At 38.9% G+C, this 26,957-nt stretch overlaps 1 protein-coding gene across 3 annotated transcripts; it reads right to left on the bottom strand.

Annotated features, from left to right (window-relative positions):
* Positions 1–7,312: 7,312 nt before the first annotated feature.
* Positions 7,313–22,388, bottom strand: LOC102920666 (uncharacterized). Of its 3 annotated transcripts, none has more exons than XM_006991298.4 (4): positions 22,240–22,388; positions 14,164–14,290; positions 13,940–13,994; positions 7,313–10,616 (listed from the first exon to the last, which is right to left on the bottom strand). In XM_006991298.4, the coding sequence occupies exons 1-4, from the start codon at positions 22,258–22,260 to the stop codon at positions 8,969–8,971; spliced, it is 1,851 nt and encodes a 616-aa protein (XP_006991360.1). In that variant the 5' UTR covers positions 22,261–22,388; the 3' UTR covers positions 7,313–8,968. The 3 variants fall into 3 exon arrangements, with proteins under 3 accessions (XP_006991360.1, XP_015865040.1, XP_015865039.1); XM_016009554.3 differs by lacking the exon at positions 22,240–22,388 and adding an exon at positions 21,948–22,237; XM_016009553.3 differs by lacking the exon at positions 22,240–22,388 and adding an exon at positions 21,993–22,237.
* Between the last annotated feature and the right edge of the window lie 4,569 nt (positions 22,389–26,957).

Raw genomic sequence — 26,957 nt, 5'->3', positions numbered from 1 at the left:
GGCGCCCAACTTCTGAGGACTAACAATGATAACAGCCCACCTGCAAGTCTCCTGACTTAAATTCCACAAGGAGACACCGCCCAGGGGGGCGCCCAACTTCTGAGGACTAACAATGATAACAGCCCACATGCAAGTCTCCTGACTTATGGTAAATTCCACAAGGGGACACTGCCTAGGAGAGGTGGACGTTAAGTAATAGCTTTATACAATTTAGCTCGGACCCTCCCTTTATATACCGGGACTTCCAGGGCATAGGGAGGAGAAGAGAGAAGAGAATGGAAGAACTAGATGGGTAAGAACTTGAGAGGAACAAACTGAGATGGGGAAGAACTAGATTGAAGGGCTAGAAGAGAGGACTAGAGGAACAAGATGGAAGATGAGGAAGAGCCAGATAGGGAAGAACAGGATGAGGAAGAGCCAGATGAGAGAGAAAGAGGTGGGAGAGGAGCTGATAGGGGAAAGAACTAGATGGATGAGAACCTAGAAGGGACAGAACTAGATGAAGGAATTAAGATAGAACCTAGAGGGGACAGCAGATAAATATAGAGAGAAATCAGGCAAGAGGAGCTAGACATGAGAACAGAACTGAAGCTGTGTATAAAGGATGTTATGCCAGAGGAATTAAAGCGAGTGGACGATAGAGCTCCATGTGCTGAGATTCTATTTCCTGAAAATAGTCCTCGCCGTTAGTAGTTCTCTCTCCTGAGCCCCTGGGATGTATAATATTAAGGCTGGTCCCTCTAATATTATACAAGACTATTTTACCTCTCCAGGGAATTTACTTATTTTTATGGTCAATGTAGCAGTTTGTCCATGTTTCCCTTTTATCCATGTCCCATTATCTTGATTTTTCTCAAATTTTGTGAGAGATGACACTGTTCTGTATGATTTAATGAATCCTTACATAATTCTTTTCACTCTAACCTAAACTCTCACATCTTTCCCTCAACCTTTTTTCTTTACTCTTACAATTCCTCCTTGTATGTATGTTCTTCTCCTTTACTTTGTACATACCAACAAATATTGATCACTAATCACATTGTGGTTTCTTTATTCTTTTTATTTTCTCCACAATAGCTAGATCACCAATACACACAGTACTATTGGGTGGCCCTTCACTAGCCTCAAAAAATGATACTTAAGTAATGAATGTTTTGTGGTCATCTGACACTTCATTATCACAGTGAAATTACTGTTTGGTTCCGACTGTAGTTGCAGCCAGGATTCAACTTACAGTGAAAATTAGGGAATAGAGCTTGCTACCCTGGAGAACAGTCTAAGAGTAAATATCACTTCAGTCCTACAACAAAGTCTTCGCTGAACACTTGTAAGCACCCTCACTAAAAGTAGAAGTGACTGAATAAAAAAGATAACACAAAATAGGAATCAACAATTTAACCCAGGATGGGCAGATCCCAACCCTACAACACCAGGAACACAAATACCAAATAAAACTTTTCAACTCTAAAAATCACTCATCCCACAGTAATGGTCTACAACAAAATGACAGAGATGGAAATTCAGACCCACAAATACAAAGACTGATAAATATGTTCAGACAAGGTAAGGAGAAGAGGAATGTGTTTCAAGATAACACAACAGCTAGATTAAAAAAAGAATTCAACCACCGGATGGTGGTGGCACATGCCTTTAATCCCAGCACTCAGGATGCAGAGGCAGGTGGATCTCTGTGAGTTCAAGGCCAGTCTGGTCTACAGAGTGAGATCCAGGAAAGGCTCAAAGCTACACAGAGAAACCCTGTCTCAAAAAACAAAAACAAAAACAAAAAAAAAAAAAGAATTCAACTAAGATATGAAAATAGAATTCAATAAAAAGACAAAAATACCAAAGGAAAAATGAAAATCAAAAGACAATGGAGAAAATGCAATAGATCAACTAAGAAGTTCAGCGGACTCACAAATTCAACAGACCTTGTGGACAGTAGAATTTGGGGGCTTGAATACAAGGTAGAGGAATTGGATCATTCAGTTGAGGTAAGTGAGGAATTTAAAAGTGAATGAATGTTAACAGAACACACAATATCTTCTTTGGGAGTCCATAAAAAAGCAAAATGTATATTATAGACAAGATGAAAATAATTTTATTCCAAAGAAATAGAAAATAATTTGAGTAACATCAGAGAAGACAGTTTACAAATCAAGGAAAAGAGATTTCCATCCAGATACAATAACCTCACAGAACACCAAGGAGACAGGACAAGAAAAACAAAACAAACAAACAAAAACCCCACAACATAGCAAAGTTAAACACTAATATACAGAAAAAGAAAGCTATGGAAAGCTCCATGAAAGAAAGACCAAATTCTATACATGCTGACTTCTCAAGGAAAACCTTAAAAGTCAGAAGGAAGTATTTTAAAGAGATTAAAACAGAACCAACCCAAATATAACCAGGAAACACTATCATCATAATGAGAGGGAAAAGGAAAGCTTTCCTGTAGAAAACCACACTAAAAAAATTGATGACCAAGAAGAAAGCCTAGCAGAACCTACAGCAAATTCACACTGATTTAAAAAAGGACACCCGCCAGGCGGTGGTGGCACATGCCTTTAATCCCAGCACTCGGGAGGCAGAGCCAGGCGGATCTCTGTGAGTTCGAGGCCAGCCTGGGCTACCAAGTGAGTCCCAGGAAAGGCACAAAACTACACAGAGAAACCCTGTCTCGAAAAACCAAAAAAAAAAAAAAAAAAGGGGGGGGGCACCCAACAGGCTGCAAGGAAAAATCAAACAAGGATAAGACCTTTGCAAAGCAAAGAGGACAAAAAACAATAACAAAATGCCCCAAATCAATACACACACACACACACACACACACACACACACACACACACGGATAATAAATCTGAATATTAACTATCACCATTTACTTAAGAAAAGAGACACCGACTAGCAGGCTGGATTAGAAAACAGGATTCCCCCTTTTACTGCCTCCTAAAAATACACCTAGCCATCATGGATAGAGGTTATCTTAGGGTGGAAAAAATGGAAAAAGGTCTTCAAAGAAATCAGAATAACAAGCAAATAAGACTCACTATTATAAAATTTGACAAAATAGGAAGCAAAATATAGTCAGAAGAGATAAAGGTCATTTCATTCTGTCCAAAGAAGAATTCATCAAAAAGTAATTAAAATTCTAAACACAAATGCAAACAAAAGCTCACCTAAATTTATAAAACAAATACTACTAGACATAGTCATTTATTAACCCCAATGCAATAGTCCATGGATTTAATATCACAGTTTCATCATTAGAAGAACTGCGCACACACACACACACACACCAACAAGAAAAATCTATAATTAAATAACACCATAGATCAAATGGACCTAATAGACAAATACAAAACATCCCACTGAAACACAACAGAATATACTCATTTCTCAGTAGCTCATTGAAATTACTATAAAAGATCCTATATGAGGACATACAGCAAGTATCAACACATACAGAAAAAGCTGAAGCAATTCCTTGTATTCTATCTCATCAACCAGGGAAAGAGACTGACAATAGCCAGTAGCAGACATTATCAGAAACATAAAGACTTTATGGAGATAAAAGTATACATTATTACACACTATTGTTTGATGAATGCATCACTGAAGACATCAATAAATTACTTAACTGAAAGAAAATTAGTATGTAAACATGTTGATACTTGCTGTATGTCCTTCTTAAACTATTCTGGAACACAAAACAGGGAAGGATTCCAAACACCTTTCCCCCCATGAAGCCAGTATTATTCTGATTCCAAAACCTAATAAAGACACAGTAAAAAAAGAAAATTAAAGTATAATCTCTTTGATAAACATACATTCTAAAGTTCTTAAAACAAAACAAAGACCAAAACAAAATCCTTACTTCCAAACAGAATTCATGAACAAATTATAACAATCCTTCACCTGGTTCAATCTGGTTTCATCCACACATGCAAAGATGGTGCTGTATATATTAATAAATAAGAGAAAGTCCATAAATTGTGCCTGAGACAGAAATTACAAATCATGGCAATAACTACACACACACACACACACACACACACACACACCCCGTAAAACTTCTATTTCACCTTATGACCAAAAACTTGGAAAGACAAGGGACAGAGGCAATTTGATAAAGGCTATATGACAGGGGCTGAGGATTTAGCTCAGTGGTAGTGTGCTTCCCTAGCAAGTGCAAGGCCCGGGGTTTGGTCCTCAGCTCCAGAAAAGAAAAAAGCTATATGACAAAATTATAGCTGATTCATGCTAAACTCAGAGCATTCCCATTAAGAACAGAAACAAGATAATGAATCTCCTCAGTACAATTTAAAATAGTCCATGATGCCTTAGCTTGAGCAGTAAGTGACCATTTTTGGCTTATTTCTTTTTGGGAGACATGTTCTCACTCTAGCCTATAATAGGCTCAAATTTGAGGCAGTCATCTTGCCATGGCTTCTTACATACTGGGATTATAAATGAATCACCATGTTGAATGGCTTCCATGAGGAGAAAAAGATCCTTGGAACACAACAAAAGGAACACAAGAACATGGTCATGGACTACCAAAGGCCAAAATTGGTGCAGACCAAAAGTGAACTAGACATTGGATAATAGGAAAAGGAGTAAAGATTCTGAAGTCTGTGTGATGTGGAGGACTGATAACACTAAAAACTTTCATGAAGCCGGGCGGTGGTGGCGCACGCCTTTAATCCCAGCACTCGGGAGGCAGAGCCAGGCGGATCTCTGTGAGTTCGAGGCCAGCCTGGGCTACCAAGTGAGTTCCAGGAAAGGTGCAAAGCTACACAGAGAGACCCTGTCTCGAAAAACCAAAAAAAAAAAAAAAAAAAAAAACTTTCATGAAAAAAAATAGAGAATCAAAATGTAAGTCTACACTAATATGATATTTTTAAAAAGCCAAATATACACATTGGAGAAAAGATATCCCCTTCAATATTTGTTATAGGAAAATAGATTATCTTCTGGTAGAAGGAAATAAGCCCTTTATCTCCTACTCTGGGAAAAAATTCCAACAGAATCAACTCTCTATGTTATACTCAAAATTCTGCAACTATTAGATGATATTAGGGAATATGTTTAATGATATAAGCATAGGTAAGATATTTCTGAAGGGGATTCTAGTCTCACAGGATAAATGGTCAACAGTACACAAGTGTCACTTTATAAAATCAGATGGCTTCTATACTACAAAAGATGGTTAACTGAATGGGCAACCTACAAAATGGTAGAAACTTTTCCAGCTAAATATATTAGGCAGGGCTCGTGTCTGCAATATACAAGAAAAGAATGAACTGAACATCTAGGAATAAAACAATCTATTAAAAATATTCTATGGAAGTGAATAGAGTGCTTAGAAATATAAAGATGAATGGCTAATAAAGTACTCAGAAATTGTTCAAAAATTCTAGTCAACAGTGAAATGCAAATTAAATATTCTATGTGATTTCATCTTACTCTAGTCACATGGCTATTTTTAGACAAAAACACTGACAATGTGTAAAAAGGAAAACCCATACAGTTTATACTTCCACTTATGTTGGTGGTAGGATAGGCTGGAACAGGCACTATATGAGGAAGTTTATCAAAATATTAAATATAGAACTACTGTTCTTTTTATGCAGATCTTAGCAGGGCACTTCCAGGGTCCATCCATTATCACCACAGACATACGTGAAGTGTCATGGGAACTCTGGATCAAGTGCTATGACATTTTAAACATGACAAGAGAATAATGAAAATTTTATAAAATGTTAAATGAGCTCCTGGTTTCTTAAATGGACTATGCAGAACACAATTTAGTATTGATAGTTTCTTCAATGTCTCTGCTTGTAGGATAAATTATGAGACTCAGGGGTTGCATGATAATGTCTTCCAGGACATGGTCATGTGTGTCAGCTTTTCAGTCAAATAATGTAAATCTAATAAAGCTTTTGGTAACATTAAAAAAAAAACTGCTATATGATCCAGCAATACCAATCAATATAGCAAAAGAACTATACACCAAACAACAGATATAACTGCAATGTTCAATGTGCTTGTATTCATAAAAGCAAAATGGAACTACCGACAGCCACCAACAGGTGAATAGATACTGAAAATGTAGCATTTGCACAATGTAATTTTCTTTCAGTGCAAAGAGGAATGAAATTGTAAAATATGTAGACAATGTATTGTATTTGGAAAATATACTGATTGAGAAAACAGACACAGAAAGATAACATTCTTAATCTCCCTTATTGCAGTGTCTAGCTACAAAGTTTAAGTGTAGCGTGCTTAAAAGACAGAAAGGAGACATTAGAGGAAGAGTGGCTAGCAGAACACCTCAGACACATAGGGTGATGTAATACTGAGCAGAAAGGTGTAAACAGATGCAGGGAAAGAAGGGATACAGAAGAAGAAGCACTGGGATAAATAATACAGGATATTCAGGGAGGAAAACATATAGAAAGGTATTTTATAACCTTAGTGAAAAATACAGCCTAAACAAAAAAAGTTTGAATGGATCCATTCTCCACTGATGGACAACACATTTCTCCAAAGTCACAGGTAACTATATGAGAACCCAGTACTAACTTCAGGATACCTCCCTATCATTTGTTGCTCAAGAAGGACCCGGGGTCTCCCTTAAAATGTAGGTTACTGTCATTGCTCAGGATTTTCAAACAGAAATTGATGGTAAAACCCTATAACTGAAGACAGTATCCACTTTGGTTACAGTACATTGAGAAATCAAGCCAGAAATGAGCTGGAAGCTGTCTCCCTCCAGATAGCTTTCAGTTTGTGAGAACTTGCTATGCAACTTGCTGGGAAAGATTAGCTGTGTATTCAGTGAGATAAAATAATGCACCGGGCAAAGTATATTGTTTTTTGGGCTTTTACCAGCTACACAAGCAAGAACTCAACCATATTCTATATGTATCTGAGTGTATGCTATATATTTGTAACTGTCTTCAGAGCCCAGAAGAGAGTCTTTAATTCTGGAATATACAGGCCATTGTAAGGTACCAAATGTGGGTGCTGGGAAGTGAATTAGAAGCCTTTGAGAGATTAGTTAAGTACTCTTAGGTGCATAGTTATTTCTCCATTCTTGATTCTTCAAGTCTTGATTCTCCAGTCTTGATTCATCAAGAGCTTGTGGGCTGGGCAGGTCACCAATGCTAAGCAGTTACATAATATTATTGTCTTGACAAATGCTCATGTTAAAATGTGTGCAAATTCTCATGTTCATATTCACAAACTAAGGAGCGTGTCTGTTAAGAATTACTGAAAGAACAGAGGGAAGAGGACAAAGATGGGAACGGGGAATTTAAAAGACTAAAATTTATTATAGAAATACATGAAACTATCAAAAAAAGAGAAATGATCAGTTAAAACTGCTTTTAAAAATATAATCATTGAAGTACACAAGAAACTTTAATAAAACACACAGAATCTATGCAAATATAGAGGCTGGGAACATAGGACAAAGATTAAGGGTACTTGCTGTTTTCACAGAGGACTACAGTTTGGTTCCTAGCACTCACCTTAGGGCACCAAAACTGAATCTAACTTTAGTTCCAGGAGGTCCTACACCCTCTCCAGATCCCAGACACTTAGATGCATATTCATATACAAACACTGACACACTCACAAATGATATAATAAATTTAAAAATAATGTATATAAATGTCACTCAGGGCTGGGCAGTGATGGCGCACACCTTTAATCCCAGCACTTGGGAGGCAGAGCCAGGTGGTCCTCTCTGTATTCAAGGCCAACCTGGGCTATAGAGCAAGTTACAAGACAACTAGGACTAAATAGAGAAACTATGTCTCGAAAAAAAAAGTCATTTAGGAAAATGATTTTTTATGTAAACATAATTACCAATGAACTAATAGGGTTTTTTTTAATTTGCTATGTAAGAGACACAGAAAATATTACAATAGAACAATAACTTTTATACTTTAATCACAGACACTGTAAACCTGAAAGAGAAGTCAGTGCTCTTAGCTACTGAGCCATCTCTCTGAAGCAACAATTTCTTTTCTCTTTCTTTTCAGATTTTTTATTTGTTTATGCACATGATTGTACAGGTACCTGGAGAGGACCAGAAGGTGTTCAGAACTTCTGGAACTGAAGCTAAAGTTAGTTGAAAGCCACCCAATAAACATGCTGGCATAATAAATTATGCCAATATTATTAAGCAAATCTTACCTCCAATATTAAAAACAAAAAGGCAATAATAAAAGTCTTGTACAAGAATGGACCAAAGATCAAAATGCTAAAATTTTTATTGTACTTCTTTCAGATTATTTCTAAAATATTCTACACAAACTTAAATTCTCTTTATAAGATTTAACTATGTGAAAATGTTTTACAAGCTTTACTTCAACTGAAAATCACACAGCTTTTTTTTTTTTCATTAAAATTTTCATTTGGTTGGAACAAGTTCACCTTAAAAGTCTCAAGTGGTATTTAAATGTTCTGTATTGGATATTCGATTTTGCTAGCCTCCTACCCTAGCTGTAATAAACAGACAGGCATTAAAACATGTAGCAGAAGAGGATTTCATACTGAATATACTTGTATATTGGGGCTATCTAAGTGTTCTTTTCCACTTCAAAATTTTCATTTTTTTCTTGCTTTAGCACTATATTTATTCACTTCATTTGTATGCGCGCACATATACATTCAATGGTGTGCATGTGGAACTCAGAAGACAACTTCTGGAAATTGGGTCTCTATTTCCACCATGTGACTTTCATAGTTAAAACTGAGATCATCAGGCTACCCAAAAGAACCTTTACTAACTGAGCCATTTCATGGTCACCCAAACTCTTTTTTCATACCTCACAATAAAAGCAAGTTGATCACAGAGGGCCACACTGTTTATAGTTGAGCAAGTTCTTCACTATGGGACCTTATATGGGTGTGTGATGGTATGTGGGACACAGATGCTTTCACAGATTGCTCACATGGACAAGTTTTCTATAGTGTGAATTCTTTCATGCTTGAGGAAATTACCACAATAAGTGAATTCTTTCCCACAGTGTTTACATACATACAGTTTCTCTTTCATAGAATGAATTTTTTTATGAGTATAATAGGAACTCTGACTATTAAAGGTTTTCTCACAAAGGTTACATGCAAAATGCTTCTCTGCAGTGTGAGTTTTCTCATGACTGTTACGGGTACTGGAAGTGGTGAAAGTTTTTGTGCAATGCTTACATGTATAAGGCTTCTCTCCAGTGTGAATTCTCTCGTGACTGTTACGGGCACTTGAAGTGGTGAAGGCTTTTCCACAATGTTTGCATGCATAAGGCTTCTCTCCAGTGTGAATTCTTTCATGCTTGATTAGATCACCAGAAAGAATGAATACTTTCCCACATTTTTTACATAGAAAGGATCTCTCACCAGTATGAATTCTTTCATGGCTGTTTCTGTCGCTAGAAGTAGCAAAGGCTTTTCCACAATACTTACATGCATAAGGCTTCTCTCCAGTGTGTATCCTTCTATGATTGATAAGATAATCAGAACGACTGAATGCTTTCCCACATGTTTTACATACAAAGGGTTTCTCTCCAGTGTGTATTCTTTCATGACTGTTACGGTCACTGGAACTGGTAAAGGCTTTTCCACAATGTTTACATGCATAAGGCTTCTCTCCAGTATGAATTCTTTCATGGTTCATAAAATGACCCAAACGTTTGAATGCTTTCCCACATTTTTTACATACAAAGGGATTCTCACCAGTGTGAATCCTTTCACAGCTATTATAGTCATTGGGACTAGTGAACGCTTTTCCGCAATGCTTACATGAATACGGCTTCTCTCCACAGTGAATTTTTTCATGAACATTATCAGCACTGGAAATAGTGAAGATTTCTTCACAATGTTTACATTCATAATAATTCTCTCCAGTGTGCATTCTTTGGTGCATGAGAAGGTATTTCAACTGAATAAATCCTTTCCCACATTGCTCACAGGCATAAGGCCTCTCTCCACTGTGAATTCTTTCATGTTTTTGAAAGCATGACAAATATCTAAATGTTTTTCCACATTGCTTGCAAATATAACACTTCTCTACAATATGAATTCGTTCATGACTGATAAGGTGACTGGAATTAACAAAGGCTTCTCCACATTGCTTACACACAAATGGTTTTACTTCAGTATGGATTCTTTCGTCTATCTGGCCATGTTCGTAGTTTGTAAAGGCATTCTCATTGTGCTTATTTCCAGTACAAGTTCTCTCCTGATCCTGATCACAATGGAGATTCCCACAAGCTGTATTACATTGTTGATTTTCACAGGATTTCTCTCTGGAACTTTCATGTACTTGAAATGACTCAGAATGACCCATATCTTCCCAAGATTTCTCATGTTTAAAAGCCTTCTCCACAGGTTCCTTATACTCAAATGGTTTCTCTTTAGTTTGATCACTGAGGTGCACATCTGAGGGTAAATTATCAATGATGTTTCTTACACACAAACTGTTTTCATATGATGTTATAACAGGAGAAATGTCCCCATTAACAATATGTTCTGGAATCTCTTGCTGGGTTTTTTCACAGTGACTATCATGTTCATATTCACCATCTTTCTCAACCACCTGACTTCTGAAAAAAAAATAAGAAAAGCATTATTAGAATTGCAAATAGTGAAGCCTTTTTCACATTTTCATTAGTAAGATTTCTCGCCAGTGTGAACTCTTTAGTGTGTGAGAAGGTATTTAAAATAAATGAATCCTTTGGTGCATGATATATTTTTGATTAGGCAAATAAAGTGTTGGTGACTGACTCCAGTGGTCCACTATAGTTAGAATACTCCAGAGGCAAGAGCAGAAAGACTCCAAATTTAAGGTCAATCTGGGCCACATATAAGGATCCTGTCATAAGTAAATAAATAGACTGTTTGCTTTCATAAGAATTATGAAGAATCTGAGAGATAGCTCAGTAGTTAAGAGTACCTCTTCCTCTTCCAGAAGACCAAAGTTCAGCATCCCTATGGGTGAGTTCACAGTGGCATATGACTCCAGCTTCAAGGGACATATAGCCCTCTTCTGGGTCTATAAATCCTTCTCAGACATGTGTGGCATGCACTCACATGAAACCACACACATACATAAATTGAAATGATTTATGAACATAAAAGGAGAAAATTTTCAGCCACGGTCCTGGTATTAGCATAAAAGAATAACAATCACATGACATTAGGAAATATGACTCCACTTAGGCATTTGAAATACATAACATGTGCTGGTTAGATTTTTATCAACATGACACAAGATAGGATCATCTGAGAAGCTGGAACTGCAATGGAAAAATGGCTCCATCAGATTTGCCTGTGGGTAACTCTATAGGGCAGCTTTCTTGAATAATGAGTTATGCGGGAGGGCCCACCTTACTGTGATTGGTGCCTCCCCTGGGTAAGTGGGCCTGCATTATATAAAAAAGGTAGCAGAGCAAACCAGTAAGCAGTGGTACTTCATGGTTTCTGCTTCCAGGTACCTGAGCAGCTTAAGCTCCTGGCCTGGCTTCCCTTGATGATAGACATTGACATGAAGTGTAAGCCAAAATAAGCCCCTCTCTTCCCAAGTTGCATTTGGTTGTGGCATTTATCACAGGACTAGATAGCAAACTGAAAGAGAAATTGATACCAGGTCCATGGGGTATTACTGTTACAGACCTGACCGTGTTGTTTTTGGAAGGACTGTGATAGTGCTTAGAACTTTCAACTGGAAAAAACAGAGAATGCTTAAAGTTTAATGATCTGTTTTGGCAGATTGGAATGTACGAATGTTAAGAGCAATGTAGACAATGATAGCCTGCCTTTTCAAGTTTCAAAAGGATGTCTGAGAGAGACCAGGCTGCAACTTATGTCACCCCCTTGATCACCAGGGTTGATTTGGCTGATGTGGCTGGTGAGGGAGTGTCCCTTCGACTCTCACAGCTCCAAGTGTATCCCCCCTGAAGCCTTGTGCTTTGACAAAGAGGATAACCTTCCCAGCGTAGAACACCAGTCTTAAGTTAACGGTATATGAGTAGCTGTGCTCCCATGTATAACATCCAAGCAAACCCTCAAAGGGGTGTTTAAGAATACCCCCAAAACACTATCAGAGTGGTTCAAGAGATAGTTTGTATTACAAATCTATGCTTTCTGGTCAGCTAGGGCTGAAGAATGAGCTTTGATAAACAACCAGCATTGAGGTGAAATCTTTAGAGATTCCAGTCAGCACAAATACCACCAGGGGCCAAGGCTGCACTTCAAACTGGGAGGAAAACATGGCGATGGGTCAAATTCTGTCAGGTGGTATGGATTCTGGCAGCATGAGAACTATAGGAATGAAGGGGCCATGGAGAGAAGCTGAGATAGGGACAGTAAAAGGCCAGGATGTTTCCCTGCTGAAGGTGAACCCCAGGTGCAGTGGCAACATGAAGAATGAAGGGTTTGAGAACAGATGAGATTTTGCACCAAAGGTCAAGGTTGGAGTTCCTGAAGAGAGTTCACAGTGAATGGTGAAGCTGTAACCGGTACGGACCCTAGCATATGAGAGATGTCAATACCATGGATGACTACCAAGGACAGCAGCAGTTGTGGACTAGAGCCAGCCTGAGCCTGTGAGTCAAGTGACGTGTGCTGTGTATGGCAGAGACAGAAAAGTGTACCCTAAATCCTTTGGAGATGAGGCTACCATGAGTGAAGCCCAGATAAGGTACAATGAGCTACAGAATTTGGTTAACATCGAATTATGGGTTTGATTTGATCTAATTGTAACTGTGCTCTGCTTCTTCCCTTTTGAAATAAAAAGTGCATATCTTATATTTTATTTTACAGGAGCCCACAGAGGAAACATTTTGGATTTAAGAGACACTGAATATTGGTGTATAATTTTTTTTAAGACTGTGGGATTCCTAAAGTTATGCTCTGATATATATTGTGATATTATCATGAGATCATAAGACAAAGAAGAAAGGAAAACTTATGGTATAATAGTGGTGAATCTGTATGTCAAGATGACAAGGAGTCAATTGTGCTGGTTAGGTTCCAGTTGAGAAAATGGTTCCATTAGATTTGCCTGTAGGCAAGTCCAGGGAAGGGGGGTATTTTCTTGATTAATAATTGATGTGAGGGCCTAGCCTGCTGTGGGTACCACCCATGAGCATATGGGCCTGAGTTCTATAAGAAATGAAGCTGAGTAAGTCTTGAGGAGCAACCCAGTAAACAGTGTTCTTCTATAATCCTGTTTCAGTCCCTTTCTTCAGGTTCCTGACCAGCACAAGCTCTTGCCTTCACTTCCCATGATGAGTAACTGTAATCCTGAAGTCAGGACAAGAACCTGAACAAGTTGTCTTTTGTCCTGTTTATCTCAGTGATAAAAGCAAATTAGAAACAGCTCTTCTGAGCAAGTGAGGTGACTCAGAAGTTAAGAGGACTGATAGCTCTTCCAGAGGAATCATGCTTGATTCCCAGCTCCCACATGGTGGCTCACAACTGTCTGTAACCAGTAGATGGGGAATCTTATGCCCTCTTCTGGCCTCCAGAAGCACTACATGAATGTGATACACAGACATATATGTAAACAAAGCATACATAAAAAATGATTACTTCTAAAAACCAAGATAACAACAACAAAACAGCCCTTTTATATAATGCCCTGAGAAAACATCATAAAAAACACATCAAATACTTTTGAGTATGAGGCAAGATTTTATGTAATGAACCACTGAAAAATCTCACTAAACATTTTATCACATTTGGTGACATTCAGAAATTACAGAGACGGGATAATCAAATTCTGAATGCTCACATCCAATGCAGTTTTATAAACATCTACGTTAGAATTAATTTATAGATATGATTGGATAATTTACTAGGTTCTCAGTTGTCCTATCATTCCCAAATGTTTGATGTAAATTCCTCTCCTTTGAGTATAAATTACCCCAGATTTCTCCTGAGATTCTGGTAGTCCTCTTCAACATCTTCTTGTGTTTTCTCTAGAAGTAAACCCAAAGAAATTATTGTGACACAGTCAACATTATAAAAATTTATTACATTCCAAATCTTATGATGTGACCACACTCATTAAATTCACATGTTCCCACACATAAGCAGGAAAAAGTTGTCTGAATGAATAAGCAAAGGAAGCATAGTATGTTCTTTTACCTATGGAGATCAGGTTCAGAAAGTTTTCCTTCATCACATCTCTGTAGAGCTTTCTTTGACTAGAATCCAATAAAGTCCACTCTCCTGAGGTAAAGTTCACAGCCACATCCTCAAAGGTCACGGGCTCCTAAAACAGTGCACATATTAAGATGGTTGGTTTTAACTGATAGGCTGATAGGATACAGAATCATCTAGGGCATATGCTTCTGAAGACATTCCTAAGTGGCTATGCAGATAAAGATTAACTTGAGAAACTATAGTGATTACATGAATTAATGTGAGAAAACCCACTCACAGTGTATGGAAGTATTCTCTGACTTGTATACAGAATTATATTAGAGGAAGAAGGGAGCAGAGGAACATACAGTCGCTCATCACTCTATTCTTGATTGTGGTTGTGATTTGGCCATCTGTTTTACACTCTTGCTTTAAGGTTTCTGTCATGATTTATTGAACCCTTCAACCATGAGAAGAAATAAACTTTTTGACCTGGTTTTTTTCTTCTTTTGTGAGAGGCAGAAGAATTGTTTTTCTTAAGGCAGAGAGAAAGAGAGAGAGATCAGCATACTAGAAAAAGCAAATCTGAATAGATCATTTTGTAGATATTGTAAAGACAAAAAATGATGAAAGAAATGCTTACAGAAGAGGCACAGCTCAGGAAGGTTCAGAGGGGAACAAGAACTCGGTCCGTAACTGAGGTGGGAACCATTACTTTGCTATTTTGGTCAAGAACCTAGCTTCATTCTGCCCTGGGCCCAGAAATTTTAAAGGAACTTGCATTAAAAAAAAAAACAATGAAGTATTTTAGTAAATGAAAAGAGTGTAAGCAAGCTTAAAGTTTTAGACACGAAGTGATGAGAAAGCAGCTGTAATTGGTATGAAATTAATTCTTGGTACTGGGAAAATAGTGAGACAGGCAAGCACAGAACAAGTTAAGCAATCTGAGACTTGACTTGGGTTTTGCACCCAGTCCTCTCTGAATAATGCACCTAGCACCCTGTGAATATTCGTCTTTGAAAAATCTTCTGTAGGTAACCTTGGACCACATCTGATATCAGGTTTCATGCTTTAAAAATGGCAATATGTTAGTCCCTCTAGTAACACCTTATTAATCCCTTATATATATTCAATTACATTTTAGAACACATCTGGTAACAATGGAAAATGGCCTGAAAGTAATGAACTACTTTGGAGCACATGTACCGTAAAGGCAAACTGTGTTCTCAAAATTAATATCTAAGGAAAGTCTTTTTGCCATTTTGCATCTGAATAAGGCATATGATTAATATCAGATGCATGATGGGAAAGGATACATGCAGTGAGCAAGGCTTTCCAAGTGTAACCCAGAAACCCTCTGTGTATGCTCTATCCCTTAGCAACCAAATCCTTCCTTTCAAAGCCCCAAGCATTAATTGGTGACCTGACCCTGTTCCAAGCCACAGTCTGCATTATTTTAGGAAGATTATTGAAGAGGGGGACTGGGATAACCTTGGACTAAAATTACTAAAATCATCAGCAGCAAAGCACGTCATTTTTGGTGGGCTGTGTTCTGATATTGTGAGATGGAACCTGCCAATATATCTGAAGACCCCACACTTGCAACTCATGCACTTTCTGACCCTCTCTAAGGTTCCTTTCTCTCCTCCCATTGTATATGTTGGCTATGGTCCAATGAGATTATACTTCTCAATAGGGAGTAAGGCCTTGTTTTATATATAAGCATTGCCAAGCAGTGGTGGCACATGCCTTTAGTTCCAGCACTTGGGAGGCAGAAGCAGGATCTCAGTGAGTTTGAGGCCAGCCTGGTCTACAGGGTGAATTCCAAGTCAGCCAGAACTGCTTCACAGAGAAATCCTGTCTCAAAAAAAACAAAATAAATGAAAGAAAGAAAGAAAGGAAGAGTAAAAGAAGAAAGAAAAAGAAAAGAAAATTGATATTGATGAGCATAGAAAAAGCTCTCAGTCTGCTTGTCTTGTTAAATTTTAAGCTTTGCTACCAATAACCCTACAATTAGAGGTAGTTAAGCCAAGTATGGTAATGCATACCTGCAATCTTGATAGTCTTGAGACTGAAACAGGGGGATCATTAGCTTGAGGCCAGCATGGGCTACAAAGTTTTGTCTCAAAATAAATTATCAAAAAGGAAAGAGAAAAAGAAAGACTGGCTCCGAGAAAAAAAAATGTCAAGATGTCCTTCCTTTTTTTTTTAATTTTTCCACAGACTTTGAGTACATTATTAATTTATAATTTGTGATGTATTGAATTTTTTAAATGTACGTAACCAATACTATAAACTTCCCTTAAAACTGCCTTCATTCTGTCCCATAGACTTGGTTACACTGTGTTTTTTCGTTTAATTTTAGGAACCTAAAAATTTCCTTCTTGATTTGTTCCTTGATCTAGTTATAATTTAGTAATATGTTGTTCAGTTTCCATGAGTCTGTGTACTTTTTGTAGTTCTTTTGCTGATAATACCTTTAGTCCATTTGGTCAAATAGAACGCAATTTCTCTATATTTGTAGACACTCTCTTCGTGTCCTAATGTGGTGGAGTTTGAAGAAAGTTCCACAGGCCCCTGAGAAGATTGTGTATTCTTTAGTGTTTGGCTGGATTGTTCCAGTACATGTCTATTAGGTCCATTGACTTATGATGTAATGTTTCTTTGGTTAGCTTTTTGACCAGATGAATGAGTCATCTGATAATAGTAGGTTACTGACGTCATCCATTACCTGTAATTTTAGATCTAGTGGTATGTCTTTTACAAAATTGGGTGTACCTGTGTTTGTTGAATATGTTTAGTGTTGTAATCTCCTCTTGGTAGATTATTCCTATAATGAATATGAAATTACACTCTTTATCTCTTTTGACTAGTTATGGTTTGAAGTCTATTTTATCAGATAAACAATAACTATGCCTTCTTATTCATTTGCATGGAAGACCAGTTTAAACTCTTTTACCCTAAGATGGTATCTATCCTCGATGTTAAGGTAGGAATTAAGATTTTCTTTTCCCCTGAGACATAGTTTCTCTGTTTAGCCCTGGCTGTCCTGGAACTCATTATGTAGACCAGGCTGGCCTCAAACCCAAACAAAGATCTGCTTGTCTCTGCCTCCCAAGTGCTAGGATTAAAGGTGTGTGCTATCCCAGTGCTGGCAGGGATTAAGACAATAACATTAAGAGCTATTAATAGTCAGACATAGTGGTGCACACCTTTAATCCCAGCACTTGGGAGGCAGAGGCAGAGGCAGGTAGATGGAGACTATCCTGGTCAACATAATGAGTTCCAGGACAGTCGGAGCTACACAGTGAAACACTGTCTCAAAAAAAGAGACACTTGCAGACAAAGTGAGCTGCCTAGAAGCCTCGAAGACCAGCTCAGCTGCCTAGAAGAGGCTCAGACCAGCATGTTATGGTGTCTGCTTGGATGCAACATAATTCAAACAAGAGATTGGATGCAGAACAAACTCAGGAGCAGAACTGTGACCCTGAAGCCGAATATTACAGTTTTTTTTTTTTTTTTTTTTTTTTTTTTGTTTTGTTTTTCGAGACAGGGTTTCTCTGTGTAGCTTTGCGCCTTTCCTGGAGCTCACTTGGTAGCCCAGGCTGGCCTCGAACTCACAGAGATCCGCCTGCCTCTGCCTCCCGAGTGCTGGGATTAAAGGCGTGCGCCACCAACGCCCGGCGAATATTACAGTTTTTAAGCACAAAACCCACAAATATCTGTGCCAAGTTACAGTTATATTTTCCACCAACTGGGATTCAGGGATCAGGAGCTTTCCGAGGGACATTTCTTCTCATTGGGTGTTTTACTGTGATGGCTGGGCAGTTTGCCCATCAATCATGCCTCAACTTGGCAACCAGGATGTCAGTAATGCCAGTTACCTAGGAATGTCTTGGAAAGTTAAACTTTATTTGACCTTTCATCAAAATGGAAGTTCTATTCAAATGGCTTCAGTTTGGTTCCTTCTTACAAGCAGAGCAGCCTGGAAAAAGCAGAGACTAGCCAACCTGCTTGAAAGAAGGTCAAACCAGTTGAAGTAACTGCAAAGGACAGCATCCAACCTGCTGAGCTGCGTATAGGCTATGCAAGGTAACCAGCATTCCTGAGCTATCATCCACCCTACAGTTGGCTTTGGTGATGCAGCTGTCTTTGATTCATTTCGGACCCTGTAAGTAACTCTTCACTTATATTTCTGTAATCATCCCAATAAAACTCATTGGTTCGCCAAGCTGGACTTTGGTAGTAGCCATACTTTAGTCTATTGTTGGTTTTCTGTCTGACTTGAAAAGATGATTGGTCATATCTCCAAAAGAATGCCATCACAGAACAACTACATATAAAGTCAGAGATTTATTTGAATTCAGTAATACTCCATGACTTCAATACCCAACTCACCGTTCAACTAATGAACTAGATAAAAAAAATAAAATAAAGAAAATCTGTAATTAAATGACACAATGAGGTCAGATGTGATAGGGTATGCCTTTAATCCCAGCACACACAAGGTAGAGACAGGTAGATCTCCATGAATTTCAGACCATCTTGGTCTACATAGCAAGTTCCAGGCAAGCTGGAGCTCTATAATTGAGACTGAGTCACAAACAACCAATAAACAAACAAAGAGAATGAATGACGCCACTAAACAAATGAACCAATTAAACACACAAAGAATATTCCACTCAAACACAAGAGAATACACACACTTCTAAGTCACTAATGGAAAGTCTCTATATGAGGATACAAAGCAAGTTTCAACAAATGAAGAAAGCCTAAATGGATGTCTTGTATTCTAACTGATCACAATGCAATAAGACTGAAAGACAATAGCAACAGAAATACAAAAAATCTACAAACTAATAGAGATTAAATAACACACTACTGAATGAGGAATGTGTCGTTGAAGAACTAAAGGAGATCAAGTGCTTCCTTGAATTAAATAAAAATGAAGGCATAATGGAAGAAAACAGATAAAATACAATGAAGACAGTACTAACAGGGAAATTTATAACTCATCTTTCTATGGTTAAAAAAAATCATACAAGAGAGGCTAGGTGGTGGTGGTGCACACTTTTAATCCCAGCACTTGGGAGGCAGAGGCAGGTGGATCTCTGAGCTTGAGGCTAGCCTGGTCTACAGAGTGAGTTCCAGGGCAGCCAAGTCTAAACAGGGAAACTATGTCTTGAAAAAAAAAAAAAATCAAACCAAACCAAACCAAAAAAGCAAAGACAATAACAACAAAATCAGACAAGAGGGATTTCCTCCCTCCCCTCCTAGCTCTTTGTGGTGTTGGAGTTCAGAGGCCTGGGACCCTCCCTCCTACTGCCTCCAGGACCTCCTGATGTTTAGGGGATGTCTCTGGGTCTCAAAGATAAAGAAAAAGACTTAATGAATAGTTATCAACTACATTATGGTACCCTGTATACCCTGGCCCCTCCAAGTCCCACCATGTCACAGGACACGTACCAGTAAGGATCAGGGACTCTGATCTCTCACCTTTCACCCTTGATCCCTCAGCTTTCCACCAGGGATCTAGAACACCCTGACTTTCAGCCAGTGATGAGCTATCAACCATGCATTCTCTGTGATTTCTACCTTAGTGGCTCCACTATGACCTCCAATCTACAATTTCTGACTCAGAGAAACCTGCATAACTGGAAAACTGGAGCTTTCATCTCATGTGGCAGGGAGTTCAGTGTATCTTTCTGCACTACTTCTGACTCAAAGAACTGTCTAAGACTGCAACACACACACACACACACACACACACACACACACACACACACACACACACACCGCAATGACCATGCCATTTACCTCTCACTCATACCTTAACTCCCCCTAAAGTCCCAAAGAAAACTCTGGACCTCTGACTTGTCCTCAGGCAATAGAGTTCCACAGGCCTGCAAGTTGCAAGTGTGGAATTAGGGGCTCTGTACTGCTCGGACCTGAGCCCGCCAGGCAGCAGAAGCCCACCTGTCCCCTTGCAGGTTTAAGGCAGGACCTCCTCATCTCCTCCCAGTTCCACAGGCAAGAATCTCAGGTTTCATACCCCCCTTATTCTCCTGTACCCCAGTTTCTAACCCCAAAGCACAAAGCCCTGGCTTCACGCTAGAGGGATGATACTAATGAAACTGTGTCTTACCACCCCAGGTTTGCGAGAAGAATCTGCTGTTACCTTGAAGACCATCAAGTCATTTTTACCCCTGCACAGTGGGATGAGATCTACCCATCCCTCTTTGGAGGTCAAGGGGAATGTGTCATCTTGGGATTTAGGGTGTTATTATTCTGCAAGCATTTCCTACAAAATACAAGTTTATACTTTGGGGTGGGGGCGGGTAATCAGACAGGAAGCTGGAGAGATGGCTCAGCAGTTAGGATGCTTGTGGCTCTCCCAGAGGACTCAAGTTTGCTTCTCAGCTCCCATAATGGGTGGCTTACAACTGAATATACTTCCAGCTCTAGGGGATCCAACAGCTTCTTCTGCCCTCTGCAGAAACCCAAGTACGTACACACACACACACACACACACACACACACGCACGCACGCACGCACGCACGCACGCACGCACACACACGCACACGCACACACACACCAAACAAAATACGTGTTTTTCAAAAAAATCAGCTCTCTGATAAACAACCTAAAGAAGGACCTTAGGTATCGAGAAAACAAGAACTAAAACTCCAAATCACTAAATGGAAGAAGTAATGAAGATCATGGCTGAAATTAATGAAACAAAAGTGGGAAGAAAAAAACAAAACAAAACACAAAAACCCCTACCAAAGTGGACGACTCAAAGGAGGATCTGAATTTAGTTCCCAGGACCAACACAGCAGATCAGAGCCACTTATAACTTCATTTTCAGGAGGGAAAAACACTAGCTCATATATGTAAAAACAAATAAACAAACAAAAACAAAAACAAAACACCTCAATATAAAAAAATAAATTAAAAAAATAGAACCAAAAAATTAAGAGTTGGTGTTTGAAAAGATAAACATGTTTCATAAGCCAAATTAAACAAGAGCGAAAAGACACCCATTAATAAAATAAGAGATGAGAAAGGAGGCATTACAATAGATACCCCAAAATTCAGAGAATCATGATAACATACTTGAACATTGTATATCCCAAGGCTGGGTATGGTGGCATTTATCTTTAGTCCTAGCTCCTGGGAGCCAGAGGCAAGCTGATCTTGGTCAGTCCAAGGCCAGCGTCATCAACACAGCAAGTTCCAGGCCAGCAAAAGCTACATTGCCTCAAAAAAATGTACTATTACCGCATTAGTATGCATTCAGTGTTTGCCATAAAAGAGGATTGTGCTAAGCAATCAGTGTCACACCTGCTGCTGAGGAAACTCAGAAGGCCTTGGGATCTTCTTGCCAGAATCTTAGGGAGAAAAACGACCTACTTTTAAAATTGCACAGCAGGGCTGAGGATGTGGCTCACTCGGCAGCGCGTCTGCTTAATATGCAGGAACTCCCTCCCTCTGTTTCCTCCCCAGCACATCAAACCAAGTGTGGTGACTCGTGCCTTGCAACCCCAAAACTTGGGAAGTGAACGAAAGTGGACCACAAGTTCAAGGTCATCGACAGCTACGTATGGAGCTCCGGGATAGAAAAACCGAAAAAAATAAAATAAAATAAAAATAAACTCACATTACAGATCCCTTCTGTTTGCAGACGCAGCCTAGAGTAAAACCAATACAACACCAAAGAGATCACAGGAAACAATAAAGCAGATCAAACGCAAGTGTGCAAGGGCAGACGGGCAGCAACGCTCACCACCCACGTCCCTTCGCAGCACAGCCCGGACTCCGCGTCACCAACCCGCTAGCGCTGCTTTGTCTGTGGAGGCGCAGGTTCATCGCGGATTTCCATGACAGGCTGGGGACCAGAATGAAGCCTTTTCACAGCGACAGGATAGGAGGGGCCTCCCGACTGCCAGCTGCCGGCTCGGGGGTGCCAGACTCCAGCTCAGACTCTGAAGCAAAGTGCCAGGGGACTGTCTAGTCGGCGGCGCCAGGTTGCACCAAGGCCGCGCGGCCCAGGACTCCAGGAGCCACCGCGCACTCACCATTTCCTGCTTAGGACGCATTCAGTGGTCCTCTCTGAGGGGCCTGACGTCAGAATAGGTGACACTGACTGACACCAGCTGTCACACACCTCACAAAAGCTACACCGGATTCAAAAATGGAGCCAGGGGCGGAAACCCCAGAACATTCTTGTTCCTCATTTGACAGTTCCAGCAAGGAAGTAACAGCGTCCCTGATTGGCAAAAGCTGCTGGACCCGCCTTCTTATTCATGAGTAGCAGGACCAACATCCTTTCCCGTCACGGGAGCAAATAAAAATGGTAGATAAAAGCAACACCCAATCGTAACCCAGGCGGTCCCTTTGGAGTAAATCCGAGAGATAATTGCATTTAAGGGTAACACCCTCTGGGATTTTAGTGCACAGACTCGCTTCCTCGTGATCAGTGAGTTCCTAATGTTTATTCCACATAAAATAGAGCCATAGGGTGGCTTTTGGACATGCCGGATTCAGTGCCCTTAAAGAAAACCCATGACCATAACAGGAAGGGTCCCAAGTCAGTGAAGGCAGTGAAGAATTTGTGATAAATGCACTTACTGAATGAATGTATAAAATACAATTACCTGGAAGCAATATTCTATAAAGGATTCGGGAGGAAAAACAGATCTTGAACTGGAGACAGAGACCTTAACTTTGCCCCAGACCAAAAAGATATCCTACATTATCAAGTGTAAACTTATCCTCACACCTCAGGATCACACACACTGCTGCACAGGAAACTTCACAGAGGGACATTTCCTGGTGATAAGGGAGAGATGCCAAATAAGTTCACCCCCTTGAACTTCCTATGACTTCCATAGCTCTTTCTACCATGAAATCTCTCCTTCAGCACCTTAACATTCACAAGACGGACAAGGCCTTCCACAGTCATATTAAAGTTTTAGCCAATGTAAACTATTGAATTCACAAATACTTTCTCCAGGGCTCTATCTACTAAAATGTGTCATTAAACCTGATCATCACAGATGTACTTCCTGTGAGAGGAAGAGAAGAAAGGGAAGTGAGGACAAGAGGCAATAAAGAGATGACTATGGAAGGAAGGAAGGGAGGGAGGGAGGGAGGGAGGGAGGGAGGGAGGGAGGGAGGGAGGAAGGAAGGAAGGAAGGAAGGAAGGAAGGAAGGAAGGAAGGAAGGAAGGAAGCCTCGCATTAATTAATTAAAAGGCTATCTTTTGACAAGGAGTTGAATTTCAATTGGCTTGCATTGCAATCAGAGTCTGGAAAAAATCTAAACAAAAAGAAACATTGTAGTTAAATATCATAAACCAAAAGACATCTTCAGAACAATCCACTCAACAAATATATATGTGTGTGTGTGTGTGTGTGTGTGTGTGTGTGTGTGTGTGTGTGTATCCTTGTCAGTCGAAAACCAACCACATATTAAAACAGAAAGTAAGTCTCATCAAATATAGAAAAATGTAGTAACAATCAGCACTCTCTGACCAAAAAGGGATAAAGCTGGATATTTTCAGAAATAGAAACTACAGGAAGTAAATAAATTCACTGAAGCTAAACAACACACTACTGAATGATAATAATAACAAGAAACAAAAAAACTCTGAAAAACTAAAATTGCATGAAAATAAAAACACAATATATATTAATTAGTGCAGTCAACTGAACAAAAAAGCCACAACACATAAAAACCCATGGAACCTCAAAGCCCATTCCACAATAACACACTTCCTCCAACAAGGCCACGCCTCCTAATAGTGCCACTCCCTATGGGGGCCATTTTTCATGAAGTCTTTTCATGGCAATAGGAAAGAACTAAGAACCCTGGAACCAAAACAGAGATGATCCTTTAGGCTCTGTTATTCCTTAAACAAAAAGACATAACTTATCCCTATGGTTTCAGATTTTCTTAAGTAACTACTTAAGTTGGTAACTAATATGCCTAAAAGCAAATCCAAAATGTTAATGTTTTTTCAAAATAATTGCTTATACTTTCCAATAAATATGTCAGATTTCTAATTAACATATCAAGGTTTATATCAATTTTATTTGAAAATCTTTCAGTCAAGCTTTAGTTGTGTTACACAACCACCAAATTGTATTTTAATTAAAAAGTTTTTTATGTATTTATTTTATTTTACATGCATGAATGTTTGCCTGCATGTATGTGTCCTCATCTTGTCCTCATCTTCTGGAGTTAGAAGAGGGCTGTAGGTCCTTGGAACTGAAGTTATGAATAGTTGTGAGTCACCAAGTGGTTGTTGAAAATTGAATTCCTGGCCTTTGAAAGAGGAATAATTGCTCTTAACAACTGCACCATTTCTGTAGCCAGAACAGCTCAATATTAAAGAAGTGTTTTGTTTTGTTTTTCTTTAATTCTGGAACAACTGTCCTTCTAGGTATTCAATACCCATACTTGGAAACCTGTACCAATACGGACTAAAACCAGAAGAGTAATATTTGGACTCTATCCAGGTCAAATAAGTCTCATGTGACTACAAGTGACCTTGAAATTTCCTCCAAGTCAGGTAAGTTTCCTGACCTCTAGATCAGAGAGACTCTGAGAAGGAAAAAAAGAGGTTCAATCTAAGCAGTGTACATTCTACACAAGGGAGAATCAACATAGAGGGAAAATGCTATTGGTGTTCCCAAGAGAAGCCACATGGTCAACAAGGGCCCTGACTCATCTCAGCAGTTAAAATACTGGTAAAAGGCTAAAGGAGCCTCGGTATCCTCCCAAATTCCCAGTAACTAAAGGAATGGAGTCTAAATTAGCCTTAACTGCAGCAGTGGTAATAGCAATAATACAATTATATTATTATTATTATTATTATTATTATTATTATTATTATTATTATTATTACAATGGTAGTTCTGTTGACCCATGAGGTCTTATACACCAGTATGAAGGTATAACAAAAAATTACAATGATTGGTATAAAACAAAACAAAGCTTACCTACACTTTTAAAAGGAGAAATTATAATTCAGGCATAATTTAGGCCTTCCCATAAATTACTATATAAGAGCCACTCATACACCAGTTAGGACAGTCACAGTCACCCCGAGTATTATGCAATGATATGCTATATATAAATTCTTTTAGATAGGTTTATCTAAATCTGCCTATAGTTGTATCATTTTTTGTGCTCTGGTTTTCTTCTTTATTTTCCTTTCAACACTATTGGTACTCAACAGTTATAACCCAACACTTTCTTTTCATCTATTCCACCAACAGATACTTTCTTCAAATTGTTTTTTGTTTCTCACATTTTAATATATAATCACAAGCTGTTTTTTGTTTTGTTTGCTATGTGCATGTGAACATGAGAGTGTTGGTAGCAATGGAGGCCTAACGAAGGTGTTTGATCCATTGGGGTTGGAGTTACAGGCACTTGCAAGCTACAAGACTTAGGTTCTGGGAACAAATTCCACTCCTCTTTAAGAGCAGTAAACACTGTTGACTACTGAGCCATCTCTCCAGCCCTAAGACTGTCCTTTATTATCATTTGTTTTCTTAATCTTGGAAACCCTGACTTGTGAAAGGTGAATTCTCAAAATACACCTAATTTGCCTTTTCCAAATTTGTCCTTTCCTGATGGCCTAGTGTGATGAACATTTTACAGTTTTTACTGATTGTTTTTCAGCGTTGAGACTACTTTATATCTTAGGCCTTTTTTGTTTGTCTGTTGTTTTGTTTTTCTTGAATATGGTTTTTATTTAACCCTGAAGTTCCTGCAACATGCTAGATAGATCAGTCTTGCCTTGAAATCACAGAGATGTACTAGTCTCTGCCTTCTAAGTGCTGGGAATAAATGCATGCGTTACCATGCTATTCCATTAATTACACTTGGTATTACTGTCTGTGCTTCCCAATAAAGAGAAACTGATCAGCATGTCATAAAAAGAGCATCTTTTTGCTGTATCCAAAAAATGCTCCTCACGCTAGTAAGATACCCCCTTAGGAGAAAAGAACGGGAAAAAGTATTCAAGTCAAAGAAAATCAACAAACAAGGGGTGCTCAACTTAGTTTTGTGTCAAAATAACATAAATAGTCATTTGGGAAGAGGGACTCTTATTTGAGAAAATTCTTCCATAAGAGCTTCCTGTAGAAAAGCCAATAGTGAATTTCATAGTTCGGTTGTTTCTTTGTTTTTTGTTTTTGTTTTGTTTTGTTTTTTTGGACAGCATCTCTCCACTAGGTATTTGTGGATTATCTGGAACTAGCTATGTAGAACACATTGGCCTTGAATAAAAGAGAACCTCACCACCCACTCCTTACTCTATCACAGGATTAATGGGTTTCACTACCATTCCCACTGATCATTTTCTTGATTGATGATTGATGTAGGTGGGCCCAGTCCACTTGGGGACAGTGTCGTCCCTGGTGAGGTGGTCCTGCATGGTATAAGGAAGCAGGTTGAGTCACCTATGAAGAACAAGCTGGTAAACAGCATTCCTCCATGACTTCTGTTTCAGTTCCTGCTTCAAATTTCTTGCCTTGATTTTCTGCCCTGACTTCCTTTGATGGTGATGGACTGTGATGTGGAAGTGGAAGAGAGAAAAAAAAGAATCTCTATTCTCCAACTTGATTGTGGTTGGGGCTGTAGAGATGGCTTGGTGGTTAAGAACACTGGCTGCTCTTTCAGAGGACCCAGGTTCAGTTTCAAGCATCCAAATGGTAGCTCATAACTTTCTCAAATAGAATCCCCCCCCCAACCAACCAACCAACAACAAAAACCAAATTGA

Source organism: Peromyscus maniculatus, chromosome 22 (genome assembly GCF_049852395.1).
Source record: "Peromyscus maniculatus bairdii isolate BWxNUB_F1_BW_parent chromosome 22, HU_Pman_BW_mat_3.1, whole genome shotgun sequence".
Classification (NCBI taxonomy): domain Eukaryota; kingdom Metazoa; phylum Chordata; class Mammalia; order Rodentia; family Cricetidae; genus Peromyscus; species Peromyscus maniculatus.
This window is presented reverse-complemented; position numbering and strand designations above follow the sequence as displayed.

Coding starts and splice junctions, on each gene's coding strand:
- LOC102920666 (XM_006991298.4), bottom strand. CDS start 22,260: ATGCGTCCTAAGCAGGAAATG. Junction 14,291..22,239: donor TGCGTCCTAAGCAGGAAATG/GTGAGTGCGCGG, acceptor GCACTGTTTTAG/GAGCCCGTGACCTTTGAGGA. Junction 10,617..13,939: donor AATCTCAGGAGAAATCTGGG/GTAATTTATACT, acceptor TTTTTTTTTCAG/AAGTCAGGTGGTTGAGAAAG.